The 11,415-nt window shown below is 44.7% G+C and overlaps 3 protein-coding genes across 3 annotated transcripts; all 3 read left to right on the top strand.

Annotated features, from left to right (window-relative positions):
- Positions 1–141: 141 nt before the first annotated feature.
- Positions 142–918, top strand: BHQ10_010249 (uncharacterized protein; the record flags this gene model as incomplete). Its single annotated transcript, XM_040872858.1, has 1 exon — positions 142–918. One exon carries the CDS (start codon positions 142–144, stop codon positions 916–918), a length of 777 nt encoding a protein of 258 aa, XP_040738751.1.
- Positions 919–4,091: 3,173 nt separating this feature from the next.
- Positions 4,092–5,981, top strand: BHQ10_010248 (uncharacterized protein; the record flags this gene model as incomplete). Its single annotated transcript, XM_040872857.1, has 1 exon — positions 4,092–5,981. The coding sequence occupies one exon, from the start codon at positions 4,092–4,094 to the stop codon at positions 5,979–5,981; it is 1,890 nt and encodes a 629-aa protein (XP_040738750.1).
- A 1,497-nt stretch (positions 5,982–7,478) lies between these two features.
- BHQ10_010247 (uncharacterized protein) lies at positions 7,479–8,043 on the top strand (the record flags this gene model as incomplete). The annotated part of the gene is made up of 3 exons (XM_040872856.1): positions 7,479–7,610; positions 7,683–7,919; positions 7,981–8,043. 3 exons carry the CDS (start codon positions 7,479–7,481, stop codon positions 8,041–8,043), a joined length of 432 nt encoding a protein of 143 aa, XP_040738749.1.
- Between the last annotated feature and the right edge of the window lie 3,372 nt (positions 8,044–11,415).

Genomic DNA, 11,415 nt, shown 5'->3' with positions numbered 1-11,415 from the left:
CTATTTCTTGATGCCCGCCTGACCAGTGAAGTCTTTAAAAAGTGTTGATGTATTTTGTACATTCCTCGGTGTAGATTAACAAATATTACAAACTCTGCCTACGATTTAATATATTCAAAGAGTCATTTCATCTACCCAATCATGCCTTCCATTTCCGGCCAAACTATTCTCGTCATCGGAGGCTCCTCCGGTATTGGTTTCGGCGTTGCAAAACTGGCCCTAGCCGAAGGTATGAGGGTAGCAATCGCCTCATCAAACCCGGAACGAGTAGCCAGCGCAGTTGACCGGTTGAAAAAATCATCATTCAACGAAGCATCGACAGTTTATGGATATACCGTGGACCTCGGCCACCACGACGTCGAGTCTCAACTTGAAAAACTTCTTGCTGACGTCACTATTGCTTTCGGGGGTAATAATGGTCAGGAGATGCTAGATCATCTTGTCTTTACTGCTGGAGGCCCAATCGAGCATCGACCAATAAGCGACATCGACCTCGACTTCATTCACCGATGTGGGCAGGTACGATTCGCAGCTCCGCTGCTCATCGGAAAGCTTGCACCACGATTCTTCAAGTCCCACTGGAAATCATCTATCACTTTCACAAGTGGTAAAGTCGCAGAGAAACCATTGCCCCAGTACACAGTTTTTGCTTCCTACGCAGCTGGCCTTAGTGGTGCCACCCGAAATTTGGCCTTGGATCTGAAACCCATCCGAGTCAACCAGGTCAATCCAGGTGCGGTGATTACGGAACTCTGGGGCGAAGGAGCGGAGGCCCGCATCGAGGAAACTGCCAGAAAGGCACTCTTGGGTAAGATGGGTACACCAGAGGAGACTGCTGAGGCTTATATCTACTTGATGAAGGATACCACGGCGACTGGAGTGTTTATTAACAACAGTGGTGGAGATCTTCTGTTGTGATTTCCAAGAAGATTGTTTTCAACTCAGTTGTTAGCGTGCTCTACTGGTCCTTTGTTCTGATATCCTGCGATTCATTTCTTTAGAATAATTAGCCTACGAAAGTTCCAAACCTAATGAATTGGTCATCATTTTTCAAAAGATCCATATCTTCAAATCTTAAGCAAACTCCTACCACAATCTCACTGTCCCTACTTTTAGGTAAAAAGTAAACCAACCCATCCCTAGAACCTTCGGCGAACCTTGGCCTCCGAACCGCGACTGGCAATCCAAAGCCAAAATCAAAGTAACAACACTTTTCTTTTGCCCAAGAACTCAATCGAACCTCGAAATCCGCGCGACGTTTAGGCATGTTTGCTGCATGTTTTGAGTTCTTTTCTTGGTTGATTCGAGTGGCTACCTCACGGGTATGTCGGCTCAATGACTCGGGATCAAGAGCAGAACGCAGTTCGCTCGAAAGAAAACCCAAGGATTTCTTTGAGGCCTCTTCTAGTGGATATGTGTGTACGGTTTGATCAGTGACCATACCGGGGTATGTAGCTGGAATACCAAGATAGCGACGGACATCAACATTTCGAGATAATGTTGTTCTTACATTCCGCTTACTGTCGTTGCGCTGGATGCAACTTTGTAGTCTGATACGACTGATTGAGCGCCAAATGAAAGCGGTCAGAGCATCGTCCGTGGATATGAATTTGCTTGCCCCCGATGGCAAGGCAGCTGTTGCCTGAGCTTTTAGAGCAGCTAATCTTTCGCCACTGAAGCTGAAATACGCCCATGTGCAAGTATTTGATAATACCTGTGTTTCTCTTTGTTGCAATTGCAGAGACTCCTCCTCCGCAGCTGGGGGACTGCCGTCAATACTTGAACTCTCATGCGTCTCATCGTTGAGGGGAATGACGTTCCTTCTATCCATATTTCCAATAGCTAGTTCATCTCCCGTAAAAGACTCATTTCGACAGGCTTTTGAAAACAGAAACATCATCTGCGCCAGCCCAGCCATATCCATTGCACCATGCTGGCCGTTCAAGGTAAGCAATAACCCTCTGCCACGGATGAAATTGGCTTGGACTAGAAAAATAAGAAGGCCCTCCGAAGAAGATTCCAGTGTTTTGCATGGTGCAAGAACCGACCCGTCTAGCATACTAAATGGAAAATTCGCTTTCTGGAGAGAATCCCAGTCCGGCACTGATGTATCCTTCGTATAGTCCTTCACGACAATATGTGGGATGCCGCTGCTCGCCTTGATTTTGAATGTGCCATTTTCGTTTGCTATTTTGCCAGAAATCCATGGAAAACTTCCCGCGAGACGTCGAAATCCGTTTTCCAACGTGTTTAGAATTTCGGTTTGAATATTTGAACCATCCCCAGCCAGCGGATAACAGAATGTAATTTGGATGTACAGCCTGTTCATTCGCGATTGCTGGCCAAGATTATCTAGAGGAAAGTCTGCCAGAGAGTGATCATTTAATAAGATCTCCATCTCGTCATGGAGAAGCTTCGTGTGCTGTAACAAATGGGTACTGTTTTCCCGAAGTCTCTCTTAATGCGGAGACTGCACACTATATACCGCTGCCGATACCGGTCCGGAGACGGGGGATGACGTCAAAACAAAATGCCGTTTTGTTTTTTTTTTGTCTCTGGCGGATCTTGTTGTCAATGACCATACGTATTTTATTGCTACTACCCAAAGTTATCGATAAAAATTTGAGCTTCGAGATTTGCTAAATGCCAAATGCTCGTCCGTTCGGTAGGCGGGTGATGCCTCTCTTCGGTGATTGCGAGAAAGCTGCTCCCAATCTCAGGGGTCGCGAGCTAGGAGTTACCCCTTAAAATGTCGAAGCTGGTAGTAAGAGCTGTATACAGTGAGTCAGTGTTGTTTTAGTTGAGAGTTTGAATTCAAGCTTACCAGAGAAGTTACGGATGTCTGTAGTCTTGACAGGGCTGTCTTTGATTACTTCAGAATGTAGCTATTCAGCCCGGTTTCCGACTAATCTTATATCACTAAGTTTGAGTTAGAGTTTGATACAACGAACATGCTTTTTGCAGCTCTCTCAAGGACCCGGGTTATTTCGCCCAATGGCTATAGTGAGACTGGACAAATTCCGGTGCACAAGAAATCTCACAGGGCGTGGACTGTTCATCATGAACAACTTGGTCGGCCTGTTCATATGAACTTTCTAGCCGATGAGATCGTTGCAAAATTGTATCTTCAATTCTCGGCGGTCACGGCATCTGGAAGATGTACATCACTTAAGGCTGCTCAAAGGCGGCCCAGCGTAAGGCTTTGATCCGGGCCCTACCAGTACGAGCGTAGGACACCGACTGTGCTATTGTCACGGACTGTATAAAAATCTGATGCTGGAGCTTCTGCTGACACCTTGGATCGGATCGGAAAACAAATTGGGTCTAGGTAACCTACCACGAGGTCACCTGATCATGGACTGGTTTTTAATTTGAACATATTCACGATTTTTGATTTGCCCCGCTCTAAAACTCGTGTTGGTAGTTTTTTAAACTAACACAACAACGCAACAACAATCACCGGCGGACTTGAAGTCGCAAGAGCAATAAAAATAACAAGGGGAAAGATGATAGATCTCACGTTTAAGGGCCTGAGTAGAGCCCTGGTGGCTGAGATACTCGACGATAATACTTACAAGCCAAGCGACAAGCCTAGCTGGCTACTACCAATCGAAATGCGCTTTCAGTCGTTCAACGAGATAGGCGAGAGTCCAAATGTTACCTTGCTAAATGCTAGAGAAACCAAGGCTAGGCTAGAGCAGTGGTGTCGAGATGCGTTTGTATATTTAGCCCCTGGGAACGTCGATTTAGCCTCTCACGTCCAGAAGCTAGATGAATTGCTTTCCCCGCTGATGAAATGTAGCTTTTTGATCCATAAGCAAAAATGGAACAGGGGTGAAATTATCGACAGGGCGTGTACTTTGATGGCTCGCCTGCCCTCGTACCCCCCAGAACTTTCCTTCGAATTTGACGGTAAACGTGGGCAACCTGCGGCAAAAGATCCGTGGCCTGAGGAGTACTTTTCCTCTTCTTCATTTTCATCAACGGGAGAAAAGGCGACGACCGCAACACTGAATCAATATGAATGATCTAGTCTTCGTGTCTTTTCCCGGCCAAGTACGAACCTGGTGCGAATTGCTTTGTTCTCAGTTATGCAACGTGGCACTTCAATCGGCTATTTGAGCACGTATCTGGATGATATAACCTCACTTCTTGACACGGCAACGGTGTTTTTCCTCCAGAGCTCGAGGTCCCCCGTCGAAACACGAGCCTGGTTTGTTCTACAGGCGTTCCTATGGGCAGAGTGGCATCAGACTATGCTGATTCAACTTTCGTACGATTCAAAAATCCAGATGGAAACGGGGACTGCTTTTGATCAGCATAGCTTCCATATGGCAATGCCTGGGCGAGAAAAAATCGGAAAATCGCGACCAGACTATATGTGCAAATGGGCTTTTGAGCTCCTTCGAACTGACCTCAGCTCGGTGACGCAAGATTTTAGAAGAATGTTTGAGGTCTATAATATTCATTTTGCAAATCGTACTTCGCGATGCAATCTGAAGCCGGAGTCTACTCGTAATGGTAGCCGTGGCAGGATCTGCGATGGAAAGGCGCCAGGAAATTGTCAGCGATTCGAGTCCGATGATGTCCAGGAGCAATCCGCCCATGACGTTGAATGTCCTGGCTCTACTTGCAGTCGCTTAACCTGGGATGAACAATCGTACAAAGGTATCAAAGGAGCGAGGGCGGTGTCTTTGAAAGAGACTGATGAAAAGTATATTCGATACTGTCCAGTAACTGCACAGAACATGGCTGTGTCTCATGTGTGGAGTCATGGGCAAGGAGGGCGGCCTGAGTCTGGCTTTAACAGTTGTCTACACCGCAGATATACTAAGCTCGCGCAGACATTAGGCTGCACGTCGTATTGGATGGATAGCCCCTGTATCCCCACAGATATGGATCTGCGTTACGAGGCAATGGGTCAAATCAATAACAACTTCCTGAATAGCAAGGTTACTTTGCTAGTCGACCGCGACCTTATGGAAATTAGTATAGATCCACCCTCTCTAGAGGCAAAAGAGGCGATAGTGGCAACTATTGTTGTATGTGACTGGAATGTTCGTGCCTGGACGCTCTTGGAAGGCATGCGATGCAGCTGGAACCTCCACATCTTGTGCAAAGACAACCATACTATATCTCTGAGAAATGTCCTTAATGATGTGCTAGCATACAGCAGTCTCACTCTTGTATCTCCATGCTTGACTTTGCATCACTACATCTCCACTACCGATCGCCCGGCAGAAGGTGAGATACCCCCGGTCCCAATAGAGCGGGCGACGTGCCTCTTGAACCACAGACACGCCACCAAAGACCGAGACGTAACTCTGATCTGGAGTCTGGTGTGCGGCTCCAAGATGTTCAAGACGTCTGTGGACTTTTGGAAATCCGCGGTTGGAAATTCGCTATCAACCAAATTTCTCGTCTCCAGCTGTCCACGTCTACAGGGAGAGTATGGATTCGGCTGGGCACCATCACGCCCGAATCTCCTACCACCCACGGCTGGTACCCCACAAACAGAACAGTATCCTGCATATGATGGAAACGATAGCGTAGCAGGTTTTATCACTGAACGAGGCTTTGAAGCGACATGGCTAGCTTGCGTTATCGGTCGCTCCCGAGCCCTGCCCACATGGCTGCGTTTGAAGTACCACGACGCTGAACTCGGTGAAGGTTTTACCTACAACAAAGGCGCAACTGATAAGCTGGACATGAGAAGCCTTTACAAGATCCGTTCCGTGATCGCACCTGTCTTGAAAAAGTATCCCGAGGTTGCTCTTTTGCTTCCTTCTGCCAGAGATCGTGGAGTCAGTGGACCAAGTTTCATTCCTCGCCCATTCCAGTACCAAGGTGCAGTTAAGGGACCATTGCTAGTAATTGCAGGTTCCGAGGACGGTGAAAAGTGGGAGTGGCAGTTCGCGCATGAATGGGATCCGAGCTATCAATTGCCAGAATTTGCGGTAAGGGAGTTGTTGCTGGTTTAGATTTATTTATAATATGATCGAAAGTTCCATCGGCCAAGAGAGAAGACTGTTAGTCCAGGATGATGTTGATGATGACCAGAACGATTTGAACAACAACGAGATACTAAATTCCTGCTATATCAGTCAATAGAAATGCTGTCCGTGAGGTGGATTGGACCCTGGCCGGGTTTTATGACACAGTTCATGGCTTCGCATGTAAAAATGATATTAGAGGACCTCGACAGTGTCAAGTTGATCACCAATGGTTTAAAACATATGGGCCTTACGATCCAAAAATAGCTGGTATCTTGCCCAAGTACTTTTGTGTGGCGCGCAGACTCCTCATAAGACATTAAATCTTGGCTCATGCTCAATTACTTTTGGCGAAAGAAGTTTTAAGTATGTAAGCGCAACATGGATACTAATCAGTCTTAGGGACTAGGAAACCGACAAATATGTACTCGTGGTGCAGCGACTTGGTTGAATATTCATTGAATTGTGACCTGAAAGTAAGGCTGTACCAGTAAGTTCATCCTACCTATCAAAAGGGTAGGCCTAATAATCAGATCACCGTAATAAAAATAGGTAAGACATCCAGCTGGTGGAGATTGACAGCTGAGGTTTTGAGCGGCTTCTAGATAGCCGATGATCCGAAACGTAAATGCGCCTACAATAGCAGTGGATTCCAGGACACCGGAACGGCTGAGTGGCTTGCAGATCATGTTGCTTATTTGTTTTTTTTTGTTATTCTGGTTTTCTAGCAACTACATCCTAACAATTGTAACGAATGCCTGGAGAAATTTTTGTTGCATTTTGAACCCGAGACATGACTAGAATTAATTGCTAACCAGCAGACAGAAAGTTTCAGAGCGATATGTGCACGTTTTATGTCGACAATGCTCTGTGAACAAAGCGGCGGACCGAGGAACAGCTCATAGGCCGGAACCTACTCTATTAAGTAATGAATTAAGAAGATTGGTCCAGCTAGCCATGATCTCTCGGCTCCGAATGGTCGAACTCGCAAATTCTCCGCAAATATTCCCGCCTTGTATGGAAGGAAAAAGCTGGGCATGTCTCAAATCAAGCGAGCTGCAAGGTCGATCCTTGCTGGGTCAACCCTCAACACGTCATTTATGGAGAATCATGAGTTGAAAAGGAAAGAAAGACATTTTAGACAGGAAAGAACAAGAAAAGAAAAGCTTACGTATTCCAATTTGTTAGGCATCCTCTTTGTTGTCTTATCTTAAATATAGACACAGCCGCTCATGTCTCAATTGCAATGCCACTTGATAGGTTCAAAGCGGATGTGTAGAAGATCTTACCCGAAAACTCGACTCGATCCACATGAAGCAATCAATATAAATACCTATATCATCACCTTGGTCGGTACAAATCGGATAGTATCATCACAAACATCGACTACTTCCTTCAAGTTCGAAGCAACATTCAAATTTCAACCTAAAAATAATTACAGCAACTTCTGCTACCCAAAGAAATAAACTACTCACCTAAATCAAAATGTACAAAACTATCTTGTCACTAGGTCTCATCGCAAGCACTACGCTTGCACAGTCTGTCTCCATCGGACTACCTACAGCAGGCGCTCAACTTTATACTTCAACCAATGCAACATTTCAGATCCAGCGTCCGGTGAGTTAAATTCTACCATCGAAAATATCAAAATATCTCTGGTATAGCCACTAACGAACTTACATGCTGCAGGACTCCTTGACTGGCTCTGAAGAAATTGCCGTTGTCATCGGTATCAACAAGTGCGGCTCCGGCGCTACGTGCAGCTCTCCAGAGGAAAGCATGGGTACTGTACTTTATAATGGGCCCTTCGACCCTCAATTTCACGAAACATACTTGCCTCCTTACCAGAACTTCACTTTGGAGATTCCCGAGGGAGTCGCTGCCGAGAATGGTATCGTTACTGTTGCCCACTTTTCTCTCGTCGGGGTAAGTAAAACAGTTCCGTCTGTTTCGAACATGCGTACTAATTTAATCTTACTCGCCATAGGCAAGCACTTATCCATTAGTCGAATACCATAACCAGACTGTTACCATTGCTGAAAGCGATTAGAGCATACGACGCTCTGAACTTACATATGAAATATGGTTCTATTCACGACTCACTCATATACATTGCATTATCAAGTCTCGTCGAACTTGTGGGGTATAACACGGGGTTAAATCGGGGTGGAGTTTTCTTGCCATTATAAACGTGTCTTATGTTGACAGTAATTAGCATATAATATAGCATAAAAATGGAATTTAGATCCGTTCTGATATCGATGATCTCTACATAGGTAGGCAGATAAAATGTATCCTAGCCGTCCATGGGTGCGTCTCGATTTCTCCAGCCATTTGAACCGCTGACGAACTCGCTAAAGTTTAATGGAAGCTAGAAGCTTTCTGACGGCTCAAGAAGAGGAACAAAGGTAGGTACAGATACGATGAAGTCTTGCTCGATTTTTCATTAACAAAGGCTGTCACTGCTTCTCTGTGTTATAAGATGCTGCAATGTAAGACCCGGCTACGCGTGATAACCATTGCGAGGACTATTTAAGAACCGTGTTTTTTCGGATATTATGCAGCATTAGGCCATTATGGTCTAGATGTATTGTATGCTGAGATATCTTAATCTGTGGAGCTCGAGACAGTGAGGTGGATGATCTTGTGGCCTCCAAGTAAGGGCTAAATTGCACTTTGGGAAGTTAATGTATTGTAAGCGAAAAACTAACAAAACGCAACTTGAAAGAAATTTTATTCCGATTCAAAAATTTTCAAGTGACTCCGCCTTCTTTTTGTTGAGCATGTATTTCTCGTCGTTGTACTCTCTGTAGGTACCGAGGTACGTAATACATTGCCTCAAAATTGCATCCACATCTCCGTTTGCTTCAGGCTTTGCCACTTCTGGTTTTCTATTGTTTGTATCATCGTCCTCAATTTTCGACTTCGCAATGCATTGAAATCCTTGTTATTAAACCACAATGGGCAATATGCACTCGGAACTTCTCCCGATTTCAATCATTTTATTTGTTCTGGAAAGTGTTCTTGTGGCATTACATCTAAGTTCCTGCTATCTCATAGCTAAGAAGGCGGTATTCATAAATATTTGATGTTATTCGTATGGATATGCTGATATCATTCTCACTCTTCCATGCAATATCGAAAGGGCTTGGAAGCCATAACACTGACGTCAAGCCGCAGAACGAAGAATTGTCATAAAGCACTCTATGCCAATAACATTCTTTACGTGAGTTGGCCAATTTCCTAGCAAAAAAGAAATACTACTAATCTACAACACCTAGAATCCAGTTTTGATGGTCACAAAGCCCATTCTTGTCTTCTATCTAGAGCTATCACCCGTGGCAGAGGTCTTTTCCATTTTGCAATTTATTTGACTCTTTTTGTGGTCAATATGATAGGGATGACCTTGACTCTGAGCGAAGTCTACCAGTGCCACCTAGTGAGCGCAATATTCCGCTTCAGCACCCAAAGTGACGAAAATTGTACGGACATTTTCGACTCTTCCCTGGCTGTTCTGTCTTATGATATAGTGAACAATCGTGCCATCATTATCCGACGATCCTATTCCCACTCGAATGCGCCTACCCTGGCAGCAGATATAAATCTTAGTTATTACATTTGGTGTTGGCTTCTCGGTAATTGTAGTAGATGTTATCCGCATCGTGCAACTCCAAAGTCAATTCTCTTACAGTATAGCCGACATTGTATATCAAGACTATACATGTTTGATTGGACAAATTGGTTTCCGTCTTCCTCCAAGTTAGCTTTACTGAAGATCACACGGAGCTTGTTGCATCCTCATTCCGGTGGTCAATCGTGGATGAGAATATAGCGATAATCTGTACTTGTGTGCCGAGCTTGAAGCCTCTTGCCAATGGGCTCGCCACCAGATAAGAAACCCTGAAAAGAATGCGCAATTTCCTTCATCTCTTGGAATATCTGAAGAGGGTAGTATAAACGAAGATAGGACAAGACTGCGTGCTGGAAATATCAATGGATGCCACGAGTTACTTGAAGTCTTAACGCGAAGCGAGATACAGGGGGAAGTCGAGTAAGCAGCAGCAGAGATTCATACGATACTGCAGCTTTACTTTTCTCGGTCGTCTGCATGAATACCACTGGTCTGACGGCTTTCATGATGGACTTTATGCTATTGATCTTCGAAGGCGACATACAACCCATTATCTTTGCACTCCGTAGAACTGGCCGCCAAGTGAAGACTGCTGGTTGCCTATTAGAAACGGCGATTAGCGGTACAGGATTTTATTTTTCCCCCATTCGCAACGTACATTACCCAATCGGCGCAAGAAGAGCCATATTCATTCGTTGTTGACGTCGCAGTCTTCAGTGCCGAGACTGTCTTTCGGCTTTACTTCAATCTGTTTTCTGTGGCAAAGAAGCAGGATGATCTGATCTAATTACTCAATTGAGTCTTCTATGACTTAGCTGAATGAACATTTGATTTGAAGTTACCTAAACTTGTAAAAAGCCATCAGACTTACCTTTGTTATCCTGGACACCCATTTGTAATCACTGTCACATGTCCGAAGTTTAAGTATCCAACCCGAGCTAGGCTGTATATATGTTAGAAACTAGTGATAAGTTGAGAAGCGCCAACTTCTGTGGTCGGGTTCCCAGAACCCGAGAAAATGAACTTGACTCTTCGGTCCGCCTTTAACGAATCTCCACCCAATGATGGGCCACTTGATAAGCACTCGGTCATGATTCGAGAACATTTACCCTTCAGTTCATGGTGATCGGGATAACGGACGAAATACCGAAGCTGCCAAACATGAACTAGCTTTGAGAGTAACTAGGAGGCTTAGCTCTCCAAATTTCACGTAAATGCTTTGATAATGTCGCATAATTGGCTGGCTACTTAAACCAGTCAGTAGTTAGTAGTTACTGCTGACTCTGACAGTAGTAGTGGCCTTACCGTAAAAGAGCCTTTCATCAGCCTCTCGTAAATCAATTCCCACTAATTGGCAGAATAATAGACTAATTCTGCAACTCACACAGTCCCAGCGAACGGCACCTACACCATAGAACTTTGGCGTTCATGTTAATTCATTTAGTGCTAGTCAGAAATTTCTTATTGGTGAGATAGATATGAAGATGACTATAAAATGGGTTTTGTTAAGTGCCCGTTGGTTTTGGGGTCCATAAGTCTAACCCATCTAAGCCCAGTTCAGGAGTCCGAAGCTAGCTTTGATGTGAGGCGCTGTATTTTTCTGGCCTAGTTTCCAGACTTTACTTGTTAGAGATATATTATCGATGCAATTAGTGTTGCTTATATACCCTGGTAAAAAAACGATTATTTTGCCAACAAGCAGTAACGATACTATTTGCCAGCATTATTTGTCACATGATGGGTTGGTGGTTGCGACGTGAAGATCTCTTAATACGGAGTGGACTTTTGAGA

The sequence above is a fragment of the Talaromyces amestolkiae genome (genome assembly GCF_001896365.1).
Source record: "Talaromyces amestolkiae strain CIB chromosome Unknown scaffold31.1, whole genome shotgun sequence".
NCBI lineage: Eukaryota > Fungi > Ascomycota > Eurotiomycetes > Eurotiales > Trichocomaceae > Talaromyces > Talaromyces amestolkiae.
This window is presented reverse-complemented; position numbering and strand designations above follow the sequence as displayed.